The 18146-nt window shown below is 46.6% G+C and overlaps 1 protein-coding gene across 4 annotated transcripts in view; it reads left to right on the top strand.

The window, feature by feature from the left end:
* The window catches only part of Pka-C3 (Protein kinase, cAMP-dependent, catalytic subunit 3), a 136515-nt gene extending 118715 nt beyond the window's left edge, over positions 1 to 17800 (top strand). Inside the window, exons 4-8 of one of the 4 annotated variants that reach the window (XM_077658844.1) lie at positions 1916 to 2035; positions 3909 to 4004; positions 4994 to 5051; positions 7367 to 7444; positions 17409 to 17800. In XM_077658844.1, the coding sequence (XP_077514970.1) occupies positions 1916 to 2035; positions 3909 to 4004; positions 4994 to 5051; positions 7367 to 7444; positions 17409 to 17537 (481 nt within the window). In that variant the 3' untranslated portion in view covers positions 17538 to 17800. Of the gene's footprint in view, positions 1 to 1912; positions 2036 to 3908; positions 4005 to 4993; positions 5052 to 7366; positions 7445 to 9325; positions 13572 to 17408 lie in introns of those variants that run through there. The other 3 variants (XM_077658843.1, XM_077658842.1, XM_077658841.1) reach the window with 3 other exon arrangements.
* Positions 17801 to 18146: the final 346 nt, after the last annotated feature.

Here is an 18146-nt window from a genome sequence, read left to right as displayed (position 1 = left end):
AAGGAGAAATAGTTTACTTGAGTGCAGCACCACTATGCTGTTCTTCGTGGCATTTTCTTCAGCCATTCAGGCATGACTTTCTCACATAGCTTTAAATTTAAAGGCATTTCCTTTTGGCTTGCGCTCGCAACGTTCGCGTATGCATGCTGGAAAATTAATATCCTCGGGGTTTTTATCGGAGCCTTGCTCTGCTCCGGTTCTTCTAAGCCGCGAGGCATAAATAGCAGGGTGTGTAAGTCGACGCTGTGTTTACGAACGCATAGCATATGCGAGCACTGAGCAACCAAGCTGCGCTTCGAGAGGTCGTGTTTGGTTTGTTTTTTTTACACGCGTCCCCTCTATGGCCTTTTAAGCCACATATGTATCTATTGCAGGAAAGAGGCTCGTGTTGTTTTAGGAGAACCTCTTTCGGAAAACTTCCACGAAAGCGGGGGATGATGTCGTAAATAAAATAGGAGACAGCGCGCTGCTCGGTTCGGTGTTTCCTGCAGCAGTTCTGAGAGGGCGCTTCCTGGATAGCTATTCAGGAGATGTTTCCACATCACTGGGAGTGCCGCAATTAGCGACAGGCTAACCGGGTCCACTAACAAGAGCTCTCGTTGTGTATGCATCGCTATTGTGCTTTAATTTATAGTGTTACAATGTAGTGCTCGTTGGTGACTGACTTACTTTAACCTGCCTAAGAGCTTCCCTAACTACAGAGTGGTGCTGGATGCTGACTGGTTAGGTAGAAACTGTCAAATAACCCTGGAACTATAATAAAGCGTTCGATGCTGACTCACTCACTATAACCTTCCAGATAATTTGTCTCGAACTACAACTTATTACTGGATGCTGACTGACTCAGTATAAGCTACCAAACAATTTGTCTGAAAGTGCATCGAAGTGATGGATGCTGGTTGGCTTAGAATAATGAGTCAGATAACTTGTCTGAAGGTACAGCGTAGTGCTATATGATGACTGAGTATAATTTGCCAAATAACTTGTCAGAGACACCAACGCAGTGCTGGATGCTGACTAGGGCAGTGAACGTGCAAAAATAACTCTGAAAGTAGAGCGTAGTGCAGCACACCGACTGACTCAGTCAGTAATTCCTGCCAAAGAACATATCTTTAACTACGGCGTAGTACTAGGTGCTCACTGACTGAGTATAACCGGCCGAAAAACTTTATGTCGCGACCCAATATTCCCGCAACCTTCACTGAGCCGGCTACTCACAACAGAAGTTGCAGAATTTCGTTGCTCGAACGTTGAACAATGCGCGAAAACAGAACGTGTACTAAACGAAAGCGGCTCTCTTTGTCTTCTCTATGGTATCCGCATTCCTTCGCTGTCACCCTAACCTAAAGGCTAATGAGATTATTTTTAGCTAACCATATGACTAGAGGAATATCTTGGTCTCTTGGTCATTAAAATTAGCAAATGATATGACACGAAATTAGGCGAATTTGTTACGGTTAAGGCTTCGACTGTCGCTTATCTTTTCATTGCGCATTTATGAGGCAACCAAATGCTGCCTTTACGCACAATATTAACGTCTCCTTCCATACTAACAAAACATTCCCCTGTTGCCATATCTGCTTTTCTGCCGAATTCTCTAATTCGATTCCTTTGATCAGTCGTTCCTTTCGTCCATGTTGCGTCGCAGCGACTGGCCCTTGCTGGCGATAGCCGCGGCCCTTTGCGGAGGATTGAGGAGCCAGTCGCCGCCGCCGCGGGTGGCTGCCGAAATGGACGATTCCTCAGAGGAGTCACTTAGGTGAATCCGGCATCCCCTTAGGGGCACCGAAGTAGTGAGAATGCGGGGGGGGGGGTTACGGATATAGAGGGAACGACGCTAATGCCCAGACTGTGTCGCGTGTAACCCTCTCTCGTCTTTATTCCTCCTCACTAACATGATAATAACAAAAAGCAGGACGTGGACGCTGTGCGGAACGCCCGAGTACCTGGCTCCCGAGATCATCCAGAGCAAGGGCCACAACCGCGCCGTCGACTGGTGGGCGCTGGGAGTCCTCATCTACGAGATGCTGGCCGGGTGTGTCCTGCGTTGATCTTTCGCTTTGCGAGCACGCCTCGTGACTCTTGCGTGTGTTTGCTTGTATTGCCCTGCTTGGAACGTTCCGACTGATATTTTTTTCGTTTATTGTTATCGCTTTGTGGGCGTAACCTTTAGGTTGCTGATTAAAGGGACCCAGAAAGGGGGTCTCAATAAAGGTACGATGTGTCTGGGATGTTAAAAGACGACAGTTCATAATTATCCCCAAGCAAGAATTATTTTATTGCGTTTTGTGGAAGCTGAGTTTATATGCAGACAAAATTTGAACTTCCGCGTCTTCGCGCCTTTCCCTCTCCTCTCGCACGCCTGCCCCACACACTCGGCCCCTCCCCTACCTCTGCCGGCTGCGGCGCGCGCGGAGTGGCCGCGGCCGCGGTAGCGCGTGACGTCTGAACGAATTCGGCGCTGTGAACCAATGATAAGCCCCGGCTGCTGACGTCATTTGCAAGGCGTGACAACGTCTGCCAGGTTTTAGTGCGAAAGCCCGGCACCGCGCGTCGCCGCGAGGTGCGGAAGCGGGAATCTTTAAAAATGTATTGTAACTTTACCGCCCGCTTCTCAGGTCTCGTACGCGGCGTGGACGCTCGGTGGCCTGTACTCTACATAGTGCAAGCATTTCAATGCCAAGCTCAAAGACCCTTTTCTGTGGCCTTTTAAAGCGCTACTGAGCAAAAAATGCATTGCAATCAGCGTCATTGTCGAGATGGAGAGAGGGCGCCACTATGCACAGATCAAACAGAAGTAGCTCCGCCTATCCAACGCAAGAAATGGTTGCGGTCCGTTAAGAGTAGTTAAGTGATAACAGATATAAGAGAATAGTCGCTAGTGAGGTAACACGGCCGCATTTAAAAGTGACGCCTTGGAAACTTTTACCTACGCATTAAAATAGCGAATGCGTGAAAGTGTGACATCTTTGATGTAATGATCATCAATTCCACCGCGATGCCAGCGAACTGGAACATATATATCCTGGCTTGTTACACATTCTGAAGAAAAAACTTCAACGTCATTTCTTCTTTCTTCAAAGCACAAAATATGTGGAAATATACTTACCTGGCCCGGTGTGAGGTGATTAAAACGTTAATCTAATTAAAACTTTAGGCTTAATTAAAACTATGCATTCCTTCAGACGAAAAAGAAGGGTATAGTTAAAGATAATCATGTGGTACCTTCTGACGCAGAAATGCATTTTATGACTTGCACCACGTTTTCGCGGGCTCTCTTCTGCGTCCGCAGCAAGGCAAGCTCTAGCACACTTAGCTAATAGTAAAGATCACCCATGTCCTGAGCGCACACTGTATGCACGGCCGCTTAATTAGTAGGATAGGCTATAAATGTTATTCACGTGAGTTTGGAAGAAGGGGAAGTAGTAGTAAGCGGAGGCGAATTGTTAGCCTTGAATGAATTCATGAAGTTCAGGGGGGATTGGTGGCAAGACGCTACTGCAGCACCTACATCCACTGTTTCACGTGTGTATATACAGTTGAACCTCTTTATAACGAAGTTAAAAGGGCCCGGCGATTGCATTCTTATAGCCGCAATTTCTTTATAGCTCGTGTTGACCGAGCTTCCAGGGGGAATCGTCATTCCTTCGTTATATCCATATCGTTCTATCGTTATAAACAGTTTCGTTATAACGAGGTTCGATTGTAGCTGCAACTTTCTTTTTTCGTTGGCACAAGGATCGGCTTCACCTTCGAGCTTAAAGAAAAGCAGCAATAGTTAGCTGCCATTGCTGGAAAAGTTCGCGTTTTGCGCATGTTTGCTAAGCCTTAGTTGTTATGTACTACACAGACGTGCGCATGTGCAACCCGAAATAGTAACTTTACGTTGTGCACTTCTGGTTGTTTAGGTACCCTCCGTACTTCGACGACAACCCTTTTGCCATCTACGAGAAAATCTTGGCGGGTAAAGTGGAGTGGCCAAGGCACATTGATCCCGTGGCAAAGTAAGTATCTCTCTCAGGTCGAAGTGAGCCGCAAAAATGCTCTTAATGCTGGTAGACAAGCGCTCAATTTCGGAGAACAACGTACGCTGTTTCCTCAACCCTTTTGCTTCTCGAGCATGCTTAGCCCTCTCTTTCAAGCGGATAGTCACGCAGTTGAGCACCATCTCCTGCCCTCGATGCAGTGACGATGTGCCTCTTCTTGTAAATCTTCCACATCTCTCAGCCATGGATCGGCCTTGTCGCGCCATTACCACTGATTGTGAGCGGTGACCGTCCACCGATAGCACGGCAAACGAGCACCTTGTGATGTTATTTGCAGCAGTGATAACGACCTCGTGAAACACCGTGACACTATCATGTAACGTCCTGCTAATCTTTAAGCCACCATGCTAACACGGTGCCTGTTACATAGCACATAGATACAGCACGTTACACAGATACAGCACGCAACGAACAGAAGGTAGAACTTTCGGACTCACATATAGACCTTTTCACGATCCTCGGAATAGCCGGTTTTCTGGGCTGTGGGGAGAACGTGGGGGAGCTAAATGATCAATTCATTCCTCTACTGTGAGCACAGTCCAGGGCCCAATATGACGACGCCCGTGTACCTGTTTGTGAAAAGGTCTATACCTCACATTTATGTTCTTGACACATACGCTTTATCTTTTCTGCGTGATGGCTAATGCTTCGAAAAATATTGCCTGTTGCGTCCCAAGCAAGTAAAAAATTATCTAATATATATTTTGGCACAGCAGAGAAGTCGCTTTACATCTTCTGCTGGAGGAATTCGATGCCGTTGGTGTGCACTGGCGTAACACCCTATTTGCATTAAGCAAAAGAAAAAAATGTCAGGATGAGTAAATGCGTTTGGTAGAAATTCCAATGTCGAAAAATGGTTCTCACTGTGAAAAATGGTTCAGTGTGCAACGCTCTAAAGCTCAGCGATAATTACCAGCGACTAATTTTGTGCCGTCCGCTATTTCAAGAGACCTGATAAAGAAGCTCCTGGTGAACGACCGGACAAAAAGGCTGGGAAGCATGAAGGTAATCCTTTTGTTTTCTTTCGCGTCATTAAAATAGCTCATACATTGAATAATTACTCCGTCGTCTCTCCCCATCTATCTCACAAGAAAAAAAAAAGCGTATGGCAAAAATATTATGTTCCAATGAGTTACAATATTGATCCCCCCGTTCGTTCATTAACCTCTTTTCTTTATGCATTCATTTACTCACTTTTATGCACGGCACGAGCGCTGCTCACCTTCTCCCATGTCACATATCGCGCAGTTTAATGTACTCTCAGCTCTTTCGAGGATCAGGATAGGTGAGGCTGTCTTTTTATGCTTGATTTTCAATTAATTTTAGCTTCTACCGCCAAATATTATGTCAATGCAAGTAATGATTTATTATTCAGCTGCCATAATTACGATGCACTGTAGCCACGGGCTTTTGTTTTGTGCAATATTTTGTGTCGCGGAACTCGCGCTAATAGTGGAACTGTATTCAAATCAATTCTTTATTGAAAATATTTGTGGCTGCAATAAAGTTCATTACCCTTTTGGGAGACAGGGTAATTTGGTAACATGACGAATCACCTTCTCGGGAACAAAATTCCCTTAGAGTTGGCCGAAGTTCATTGTTTGTGTTTTTTCTATAGGCCACTGGAAAAACGCTTCGCATGGTGGTGGTGGTGGTTGCTAAGAAGGGGGGGGGGGGGAGGGGGATACTGGTTCCGACGTATGTTGGCCCTTTGGGCATCACTCTTGGGGACCAGGGGAGGGGATGTAGGGAGGATGTAGGGGGGGGGGGGGGGGTTTGAGTACACTATGTGGTGCGCAGAGAGCAGGCGGTGTGGTGAGCAGGTGGGCAGAGCAAAGGTATTGTGACAAAGGTGCAGGAAATGTCTTTGGAACAGCGTGACATGGAGGTTAACTGACAAGAAGTAGAAAAATTGACAAGACGATCATGAAACTTTATGCGAAAAAGCCGCGATATTCTTTGGATTTACTCACTATGATCGCTTTGATTCTTTTACTCTAATGAATGCTTTTTTGGGGAGGCAGGAGTTAAGTTGGGGAGGTAAGTCGAGGATGGCGGTGGGAGGGTTTGGGAGCTGGCTAGTGGGTGACGCTTCTGGAGGACAGCTGGCTTTGCCACTGCGTCTTTGAATTCGAACATCGCTTCTTCTTTTCGTATGGTTTGCCTCAGGGCATAGAAAGTTGAGATAGTAACGGGTGTTGTTAGAAAGTTAGCATGCAGTCCTGGTTCATGTAAGTAAGGACATAGACTACGAGTGCAGGCGTTTTCCGTCTATCTTAAGTGGTAGCTCCCGAAGAACCCGGGCGCGCACCACTGATGTTCCCGGACATGTCCACAGTAGGTGCTGCACAGTTTTTGTCACTTGTTAGGAATTGGTATAGTCTGGCCGCGCCACTGGTTCAGGAACCACCAGGGTAAGAGCCACTCCGACTGGATACCGCCTTCGATAGAGCGCCTCCTGAGTTAGATTTGGGGAACGATGGCAGATGCACGATGGAACGAGGGCGCATGCACGCTGTCTGAGGGCAGCAGAGGATGTTTCGTGAGTTAGGTGTGGATCTGTCGGGAGATGGGTAGGAGCAATTTTAGGTATTCCTGGTACACAGGAACGAGCATCAGGTGCGATATTATGTACTCTTTGTTCGACTAAACCCGGTGAATAATAGAGGCTCCGGGTATGAGCTGCAGCTAGAATGTTCATTGGACTACCAGATTATCAACGCGCAATTTTGCTTTCCGCCGACTTTCCATTGGTTTTTCGTTCGGCTGTTGCGCGGGCTTCTGGTGGATGGTGGCCCGGTGCAGGGTGGAGGCATGTTGGTTATGACTGGTGGAATTTCTGGGGGTAGAGTTCGGTGCGTGGGTGCAGGATGGTGCTTCTAGAAGGTGAATGTGGGTGGGGGTGAGGTGAGGAGGTGTATTCAGTGTGTTGGTGGGCGAGTGAACTTCCCCCTCTCTAGGGGGGGGGGGTGCGGTGGGGGGGGGGGGAGTGGCTGGTTGGTGGGGCTTCAGGTAGAAATGCTTCACATATATAACGCCGAGTTTTTCTCTACGTATCACTGTTTCATTTCTAGCTGTAATGACCAATTTTGCACAATCAATCAAATCAGCTGAATTGGAGTGAAATAAACTATACAGCGGCGTGAGAGCCAGGACGCAAAATATAAAACATTCGCAGTGCCAGATGATTCGCGGTTCCTTAGGTCGGCGCCCCGACTGTATCCGATGTCAGATCTGAAGTGCTTAGGGACGTGCACCGTCGGTGCGAGTTGGCATGAACCCCTGGTGTGCATATGCGCCTTACGTTTTTCTCGTTTCAGAACGGTGCCGATGACGTCAAACGGCACAGGTGGTTCAAGGGAACCAACTGGGACGACGTCCTCGAGAAGAAACTCAAGGTGAGCAGGACACGTAACCACCGCATTTTCAAAAACTAGTACACATTGAATTATAGGATGTAACTCGCTTGAAGTTGTAGAGCAGCTGAATTTTAAACTGACTGTCGGAATCATTCCTGCAGGAGGAGCTGGTGACCCGCGAGCGAGTTGCCTGTCTCAAAGCGCAAGGTGTCCGTGATGTAGAACTCCAAAGGGCACTAGACAGTTTTAGCTTCACGTACTTGCATTGTTCACGTACGCAAACGTGAGAAGTCTATATAGCATACGCGCATGTCGTTTGAAACCCTTTTAGTTGCACGTACGCCAGAGACGCCGCGCGTTGTTCTTAGCGCCTTCTACTGACAGATGCAGACACTGCTCTAACTGCTCTAACACACCACGAGTGAAAACCAAGCCAGGTCAACTGCGTCGGAGCGTTGCTTCGTCAGGCGTAACTTCTGGGAAATCGCCTTTATATCTGAAACACAAATGCTATTTGTCACTTGAAACTTCATGCCAGGGTAAGAGTGGGCAAATTAAAGGCGAATACAATAGTTTAGAACACGACATCGCATCGAGAAATGAGCGACGAAACTGTTATCGCTGTAAAGCGGGCGGACAGGGCGCCGCCATCTTGTCAACGCTACATACGCAGACAACGCAAAGACCGCAACGTAAAAATCCGAACGTCACGTACGTCCGTGAGACTCGCGCATACCCTTTGCGTTCTGCGCATGCGCACTGGTCACCCGTAAGAGCTCTACGTACTTGAAGCTTCTACGTACGTGATACTAAAACTGTCTGCTACCTCAGTTTAGGGAGAACTTTCGACGCGCCGAATCGCACATTGCAAATCTCGCTTGATATGCTCTGCCCGTCGAAACGCAAATAACCTTATTCGAACAACCAGCATAAAACTTAAGAGTAACGTACTAAAAAGAAAATGTATTTGAGGTGGTGTAGAGCTTGGCGTTTGTGACTGCAGTGCTCATAGTGCTGTTTGCGAAAGGTTAAATGCGTCAGTACAATTAATGCGTCAACCGCTAATCGACTCCATTGGAAGTTTATATTTAGAGGAAAATAAGGAAAAGGGACACTAGTACACATGCAGGTCCTGTGCACGGGTATCGCCCTCTTTTTTTTTAGTACTTTGCAGATGTGGCTGCGCCTGTTTTCGACAGATGCTTGGGGCAGAGGCCCCAGTTTAATGGAGCAAATTAACTTAATGTATTCGCTGATTTAAAAGAGCCCCTAGCTTTGCTGCAAGAAGTCTAAGTTGTCTGCTAACGAAGAAAATTAAGGCAACCTACGCGATCATTTAAAAATTCAGCTAGGTCTCTCAAGAAAATCAGGGTTGCCTCAATCTCCACCAGTTTCACTAAGGACGCCGGCAAAGTACGTGCTCTGTATTTTTCAGATTTAGCATAGGCGATAGCAGCTCTTAGTGAGGATACTGTTGCGTGCTGTTTTTATTTTTTTCCCACTTTTTTCACATCAGCGCCTCGGGTACAGAACGAAACGAACAAAATACGAGAACGCTGGACACGTGCCTCGTTCGTGTTTTTTTTTACTTTACCAGTGCGACGCGGACGCAAGGAATTCACCGATTTTAACTGAACCTTTTCGGCATTCTAATTAACCATTCACTCTCGGAGTACTTAGTACTAAGAGTTGCGCGCTTAACAACACCCCTTTTGACTGACTCGTCTCTTTTTTTCTCTTCACTCCTTTTCTCCTGTCCCTATTTTCCTCTTCCTCTATCTTCTTCTTTGCACGGGACTTGGTCTAACCCTCCCCACCACCACCACTTCGTCCGCACGTGGCCATGGGTCTCCTCCTCTTACTATGACGTACGCCTGCAACCTGCTACGCCGTACAACCTCCGTCACGGTGACCACACAGCCGCCCATAGTGCCCAAGGTGTCACACGACGGGGACACCGGCAACTTCGACGACTACCCCGAACGGGACGGCCTCAAGAAGCGCCCCGCCTCGTCATCGTCGTCCTACAGCGAAAAGGAGGTGGACACGTTCGACGACTTCTGAAGTCACCGCGCGCAAGATCGCCTCCATGCGTGATCTACTTGGAGAAAACCGGGTTGCTCTACTTTTTGCGTACGACGCCGCCTGGTTGCCGTCGCGGCTGAAAATGACTCAGCGGATGCGGGGGTCCGACGGATGCGACCCGGTTAGGAAAGAGAAGGGCGACCTGTAACTATTCTCGCGGGAAGGCTGCGTCACCGTTGTTGGTCGCCCACAGGCAGCAGCCACCTTTACGCAGGAATCTACAACACGAGCCACCACGCCCGCTGTTGCCATTTATGGTTCACCGCTGGTCGGCGTCCGCCACAGTTCTTGTACAGCGCCAGCCCGGCTGTGTTCGGGTATGAACGATGGCGATGCTGAACTGTGAACGGCGATGTCTGTTTATCTGCAGAAGCCTTTTAACAGCTGTGCCACTGTTTGCGATCACCGGCGCCAGCCTTTTGGCTGTTTTCGCTTGATGAAAGTTGTTGCTGTGTTGTAGTGGACGGAGGACATTCACTACGCTCGCAGTATACCCCGCTTTGTTAATTTCCTTTTTATTTCGCATTAGCTCTCGTTCTTGTTGAGATGAAAGATGGCGCTGTTACTTTAGGCCTCCTGCGCAGAATGGGAAACATTTCGCGCCATATTTAAATCTTGTGTGATCATAGAGAGTGTTTTATTTAGCTGCGCGAGGAGCCGTTTCGGCCGCATCCGAGACTGCGCAGAATATTGTGAGGCTTGGCGTTTGAACTTGTGAACTGAGTGGCTGGTGGTGAGATGATGGTGATCGCTTGGATGTGCTGAAGGAATGTTCGCTGCAGCGTAGCAGCGGAGAACAGTTTGTCGATAGCTCTCATTTCGCAGCGTGCTGTAAGGTGTCTGTGTATCTGTCGAAAAAAAAACCGCTTGAACGAGGAGAGGCGGCAGGGCGCTTAGAGGAAGATGCGACGAAACCACGCTGTGTGACGAAAACGCTGCGTTTCAGACATGCTCATGTTAGTCTAGTCACTTATAGGGTTGTTTCTGTCCTCTAGTCTGTAGTGCCACTACTCGTTTTTAGGAGCCGCATTATGTAGCCTTGGACACGTCAGTCGTGATTACGTGCGCATAGAGAGAGAGAGAGAGAGAGCCTTCGTTTTAGAAACACACTGATGCTTGTGGTGAGGCCTCCAGACAGAGATTCGCGCCTTGCTGTTCACGAGAGTGTATAGTTTGTTTTCTGTGTTTCGGGGTGAATGTTCTGGTCAGTTCGTAGCGCACTATTGCGTTGTTAGTTAGAACTTAATCAGCTTGCTTTGATAAATGGACGTCGCTTTGGTGCTTGATTTTCGACGTCACTTATGCCCAGCACTGTGTCAATGATGAAAAGAAAGTAGAGAAAGTGTGCTTCAAAAAAAAAAAATCATGCTGACGCTGAAAAAAAAAAGAACGGGGTATATGCGTGTAAGTGAGGTTCGTAGGTAATTAGGTAATGCTAGTTAGCTCCGGGGAAGCGGGCGTAACAGCTATTGTAAGGGACCACACCGGATGCGAACAAATCTTCGAGATTTTGAGGTGCGAAAATTGAGATTAAAGAATGAAATACCGCCGCAGTTTTTTCTGCATAATTCACCTGTCATTTTGGGTGTCAGGTAAGTGCCAATTTTTGTAGGTAAATGCCGGGAGTTATACATGCTTATTTGGCTCACATCTTGCTTTCAAAGCACTTAGCTCAAAACGTAGGGCAACAAAAAACAACTTAGAGGTAGACGGTAGAGTCGTTGCTGTCATAAAATGAGAGAATAAGCTGTAAATTGTTTAGCTCGCAGTGTTCACACTCGTGAGCTTGCAGAAGCCAACGCGGATCTTTACTGTAGGTCGTATAAAAACGGCAACTGTACGTCCTTACTATTTTGAGAGTACGTTATCGAAGACTGTGAACCTTTGAATCAAAGCCACACTTACATACAACTGGTAGCACTTCTTGGTCCTACCGCCTGGAATTCACACAAGCATAGGCGGTCGTAGTCAAGCAAGGCAAGATATGCGTGCTTATAGACGCGCGATTAATGTGCCACTGATTGAACAGGGTGTTACAAGCTACCCACTACTATTTTTGTATTCAGAATAGCGAGCCGCGCTTCAACGAAATCTTACACACTTGAAGGACACGTGAGAAAATCTAGAGCAGACGATTTCCTTCGAGCAGGTGCACACGCATTCATACATGTTGTGTTGACTGGCTTTGAATCTCACGTGCATCACGAACATTTGACAGAAAGAAATCACTCACTCAGGCGTTGTGACCTTGTTATGCCTGGCGCATAAATGGAGATCGAGTGGTTTTAGGCTGAGCAAACGAAGTTTTGCGGATGACTTATAACCCGCACACGGCACACATGGAGATAAACGCATACGGTCGCGTTGAACAGAAATGCGAACAGATGCTTGAGTCGCAAGACTCCAGAGACGCTCGAGTAGAGTATAAAAGGTCCCTAGAGTCAATCATGGGCGACTGTAGCGCCTTTGCTTTAGCCCACAGGTACAAGCGCAGTGAAAAGAAATGCGAGCATCGGAGTTATCGTATCATGATCATTCAACTGCAGAAGTGCGAGCGTCGATCTCGCTTCTTCTTTTGATCTAAATACTTTCCGGCGGTGTGATAGATACGGATCAGGCGTTTTCAACTTCAATGTAGAAATAAAGAAATTCTTCTATGTGCGAAATTGACGCTTTGATTTCAGACTGCAGCTGCTTGTACGTCTAAACACACAAAGCAAACGGGCATAAAAAAATAAGACCTAGAGTTTGAAGGGGCGCTCCTTAATTCTCTCTATATCTGTATATTCTGTGTTCAGCTCCTTCTTTAAAGGGATTTAAAAGTTCCAGGCAAAACTGAGCCACGCTGTAGTAACGTTTACGTGATTTATCGACTGCTGGTTAGACCCTATCTGATTCTGGGTGATTCAAAAGTTGCCACGCAGACTCCGCCCTATTTTCTCTTTGTACGTGTTTGTACGAGCCCGTCAAGGCAGAGCTTTTCTTGACATATGCGACGAGCTCGTCATGTTTGCTAGCGGCTTGTGGGTATTAAGCGGGGGCCAACATTCGGCTCCGTCGTATACAGAACGGGCTGGTGAAGCGATCTTTCTCGGGAGAAAAACGATCAGGTTGGAAAAACTCACTTTTCTCACGGAAATGGACAACTGGTTCGAAGCGCTCGGTCAAAAGGCCCTCTACAGGGGATTTACGCGACTGTACAGGAAGCAAGGCACATTCCAAAGGAACATAACTCGGTGAACTCGAAAAAAAAAATAGAAACAGAAAAGGGCGTATATATATAATCCGCGCTTGAAACGTGCCTTCAGCATTCGAGTACATTGCCGTCAATTTAATCATTCCGGTGACAATCCGTTCTGAGAGCGACAAAATAAAATTGCCGTCCTTTGATCGAAATACGAAGACGGCGCTGCAGGCACTCGACGAGCCTTTAAGTCTTTAGTATAAAGGGATATACGTGGGAGAGAAAATGTGCTATAGTCTAGATAGAAAAAAAATTAGGCGTTCGGCTGAATACGAGAAAGAAAAAAATTGGTGGGGAGCAAATTAAAAACCCTGCTTATGTCGCCAGTGCGCAATGAAAGCAGCCTGTTGAAGGTTTTGCTTTGTATAACGTGACAAAAAAGACAGTCAAGAAAAAATAAAGCTACCAGTCTTTTTCCAGGTCACGTATAGACATTAAAATGGAAAGTAAAAGTTGAGGAGGGGGGAGGGGGGGGGGCAGGGCGAGGAATTTGTCGCCGCCAAATTGCGGGGGGGGGGGGGGGAGTGGACAAAGAAAAGCTTACCGCGCTGCACTTGTTTTGTATAACAGGGCTTTGTTCGCTCATTGTAGAGAAAAAAAAAGCGAGAGAGAAGAAGAGGTGAAGTGAAACACAAACGCTTCTAATTGTTGTGTATCGTATTATATACGCTTTGAAAGGAACACTTCGCGCCTGCCACTTGGATGTGCGCGCGTGACGTAGTTGTGTGCTTGTTTCGACGCCGTTTCTATGTGGATTAGTAGTCGTTTGGTCTGTAAATTCGGAGAATAACGACACCATGATGTGATAATAAAAGCACTGTCGCTGCTGCGCGGCGGAAAAAAAAACTGTTCCACGTTGTGTCATTCAAGAGCCGCGGCTGCTTTCACTGTCTGCTACAATAAAAGGAGAACGAATTGTTCGGGTACTGTCTCATAGAAGGCAGGCACATACATCCACTGTATTGAACAGTGGGAGTACAATGTGTGCGCGACCACTTCCTTTGGCCTTCGAAATCGCCACTAGTACAAAGGTTGCGTCCCTTAACAAGCAAGTAACCAATGTGCATGCCGCATGTTCTGGACCCTTTTATTTCTCTCTATAGTTAGGGGCACGTGACTTGAGTGTGTTGGTAACCCTGGTTCACAGACGGCGAGATGGAGCGTGCTTGTCTGCGATCGCTCATTTTACCGCAGGTTCAGTTTTCTCGGACATTACTTTTAATTGTGAGGTAACTGTCGGGCATCTTATATGCTGTTAGAGAACATTTGTAGGAATGGTCTAATATGTTCCGATTCGCAGCAAAATCTTACTTTTAAAGTTTTGCCTGCAATCGCACCGGGTAGTTAAGAGTGCCATTATAAACCAATCGGGTGCTTTTTTGGCAAAGATTGTGAGGGAACTGTGTAATATTGTAAGGTCTCCTTATGAACATTTTGATGTCAGTGGTGTAATCTTCCTACGCGTAGCAAAATCTTGCATTCAAAGCTTGTTTGTATCGCTCACGGAGAGTAGGTGAAAATTTCATAGAAGACAAAAAGAGTGCGTTCTTGAAAATAAATAGCAGAAAACTACAAGCCTACCCAGGGAAGACGTGTGGATGCACTCACTGATATGGTGCAATTTTGTGATGTGCGAAAGAATTGCATTCATAAACAAGTTCTCGATACAATATAGCGCTTGTACAGCATTTCTGAAAATGGCTGCTATTAGAATATTTTGTTTTCTGCACGTTTGTCAAGACCAAACTATTTCCTCGTTTTCTACTGCTGTAAGGCTTGTTTGAACCAAGAAACTAGGAGCCTTCCATTCCGGCTATGCTTATTCCCATTAATCAGCAGGCACACAGCAGAGGTCGACTGTGTGAAGAAAACGGGACATCCGGCCAAGTAATGCACTCTTAGATCGAATAGCTGTGATAAATCAGCAGCACTTTAGACTGCAGGCACACTGCCTTTGCCAAAATATAAGCGTGCCGCCAATGGCATCCATCCTCACAGTTAGTCGAAAAAGCGTTGTTTGTGAATTCGTTACTGTGCCTTTGCGCCGGCTGATTTTTTTTATTGCAACAATCGTTTTTTAGCAGAATCTGTAGTATTTATTTATCATAGCCTGTAGGAAACAGTAAGCAAAAGTCTGAACTGAATGCGCCCGCCAGCCACCCAAAGCATGGTCGGTGCGGTCGCAAATCGCAGAGCTGGTGACTACGTGAAGCAACGGGGTTCTGTCCCGCCCCTACACGATGCTGCCATCTTTCGGGCACGACGCGCAGAAAACGAATATATGGAAGATGTTTCCTGCAAGCGACGCGAGATGGCTAGCATAGGTAAGCATAGCAATGAGTATGAAAAAGGGGATGATATTTGTGTAGCACGCGATAGCAGTGCACAAAACATTTAACGTATTCTGGTAGAATGTATAGCTGTACATCCAGATATCAGACCTCGTTGCGGCTGAGTGGTTGTGATGCTGAGCTGCTGACCCGAAAGACGCGTGTGCCATCCTGGCCGCGGCGGGTGCATTTCGATGGCGGCTAAATACTTGTAGAGCCCCGTGTACTGTGCTATGAAAGTACACCTTAAAGAACCCGAGGCGGCCGAAATTATCTGGAGCCCTCCACTACGGCGTCTTTCACAAGCTGATTAGCTTTGGAACATGAACCAAACCAATCAAATACCCAGATATCAAAGAGGACGTGGTCAACCTTTCATATCCTCTGGGTTTTAGAGGCAGTGAAAGCGTAATTTACACGTCAGCAGTATAAGACGAGCTAGAAAAGATTATAATACTATCAACGCAAAAATAGAACTCTGAAGTGGTGCGAACTATTATAGAAATCAAAATCATACAGCTTAGAGCATAAAAAATAGATTAGAATAGGGAAAAAAAGCAAAATTAAGAGCAGAAAAGAACTAAAGGGTAAACAAAACAGTCGCTTTAACTTACTAGGCACTGTAGGACTAGCCGCTGCTTCGATCCAAAGAGGATGCCAATAAGATCTATCTCTCTATGGGAACCTCTGCGTTAATACAGAAGCGGAAAGAGCGAAAGTAGAAAGGAAAAGCTGTATGATTACTCATTAGGCAGTTTCCTCCTGTTTGAGGTTAGATCTGGTTGCCTTAAAAAGTCGATAAGCGTGGCCATAGAAAGTATGTCTTTGTGGCCTTCATGAGCAGTGCAGAGAACCTTGAACATGTTGGTTTGGTATGGGCTGAGAATGTACTCATCCGGATATGCAAGAGGAAACGGTCAGCCTTCCTCTTAAGATCAGGGTTTAAGGAATAGCAAAGGAAAAATTAACACATCAGCAGTAGCGACGAAAAAGAGAAGACTAGTAAAAGCAGAAGAGAAAATTTGCACGAACCGGCCCTCAATTGAAAATAATGTTGCTTAAAACACAGCCGGAAAGCACATTAGAATGGCAAAGAACGAGAATAGTACTGAAAGTTTAAAATGTACGAAATAAGGGTATCCATTTGCTAGCGAAGGCGGCGCTCGCCACCGCCCTGATTCAAAGGGGGTACCAATAAAATCCACCCCATCCGTTCACCCATCCACAGTAAGTAATCGAGAGAGCTTATATGTACCCTTTAAAGTGACATCCTGTAAATTAGAGAAATCCCAGCTAACCAGGGAACTGGCAGAAAAATAGAATGAGCGTGACATGCGAAGGGAAAGACGATGGAGAATGTGCCAAGTCCTGCAGGTCTTTGGCGGTAATGCTATTGTCGTACGCAATGCAAGCAATTAAGGATCAAATACGGAGTCGCTCCAGAGAGGTCGATGTTTTACGGCTTAGAGCAAGGTCGTCATTTAGAATTTGACTTGTACCTTGTCACCGAATTCCTTGAAATTGCTACTGATGAACAACGAAGAACAGAAATTACGTTTGCGAACGCTAAAATCTGGAAATGTACGGCGGACACTTGAAGCAGGGGGCGGAAAGCAAGGTCTCGAATGAACAGCCTTTGACGCAAACCTAGCAGAATCGACGGAGCAGGAAAATTTCAGATACATTTTTATTACACTTCTCATCTTAAATTCTCTTAAGATCTATCAGTGAAAGGCACTAAGAAAAAGAAGTTGTAGATACCGGTGCAACGCCGACCTTGTGCTGGCCGGGTCTCTCGTTATATGCGAATTTCGGCACGGAATAGGGAATACTCAGTTTATTGTTACCGATGAGTTTTCGTGTCGTACATAGATGGGGCAGATTTTCGCTTTAGACACTGAGAGAACGCACGCTAATTAAAAATTTGTTTTCACCGCACAAAAGCGGCAGGTGCATTCCAAAGGTCTCTTTTGCAGAAACTTGCATTGACAGTAAAGAAATTTTCCAAATAAATTTCGCTGAAAGCAGTAAACTGTCTCATTAATGGAATATCAACATTTGTGCGTGCAAGAGATACGGCTGTTTTTTGCCCGTGATGAGCGCAACGTTAAGCAGGGCCGCGCGTAGACTTGTGCTTCCAGCTTTTGGCTAAGAATCTACGAGCAGCCCGAAGCTGTAATAATCCGCGTTTGTATTGAAGCGCGCTTTTTAGGACCGCAGACCGTGACGTACAGATTGCACGCGTACGTTTAGCTCGAAGTGTACGCTGCAGAGGGGCTCCGAGACAGTGTGTTCTTTTCGAGCCCCCCTCCCCTCTCTCTTGCTCCTCCTCGATTCTTCGCAGCCTCCCATCGTGCCGCGGGTGGCCCACGAAGGCGACACCCGCTACTTCGACCGCTGTCCTGAGAGCAAAGCGGTGCCAAGCGAGCACGGGCTGACGCCGAAAGAGCTGGCACTCTTCGACGACTTCTGACGAGCCCCACCTGGCCGCACCACACCCGGCAGAGAACGAATTGCACAGGAATAGATGACAAACCGTTTTGCGGTTATACATAGCTATATACGCCGAATGAGCTAATGGATAGGGCCACGGTCAATGCAAAGGACCGCGGCTACCCTGACAACAGTCATCTGGTCAACCTGCTGAAACCTTTGGTCAGCATTATTTGCGACAGAGGTTCCAGTGTTGAGAAGTGATGTATTTTCGCACCTATAATAAAGATAATTCATAACCTTTTTTTGTTTTTGCGATCATTACCAGTGATAGTATGAAGTGCGGGCTTGGAATACCTTCCCAGATATAGTCAATCTTCAGATCGGAGCTTTTTGGTATCGTAGTCTACGATACTTCTAATCAAGGTAGAAAGAAAATTGAACGGAAAGGCAGAGAGGTTAAATAGGCGATGCCTAGTATGCTACTCTACATGTGGGAAAGGAAACGGAGGGAGATATAGAAAAGGGAGAGAGAAAACGGATATCACCATTTCAAGAGCCCGTAGGCCATTACTAGCAGGGTGCACAGGGCACACACTAAATGTTTATAACCTTGAACTCAATCCTGAGCCCTTCAGCAACTTGAGAA

This window comes from Amblyomma americanum, chromosome 3, assembly GCF_052857255.1.
Source record: "Amblyomma americanum isolate KBUSLIRL-KWMA chromosome 3, ASM5285725v1, whole genome shotgun sequence".
NCBI lineage: Eukaryota > Metazoa > Arthropoda > Arachnida > Ixodida > Ixodidae > Amblyomma > Amblyomma americanum.
This window is presented reverse-complemented; position numbering and strand designations above follow the sequence as displayed.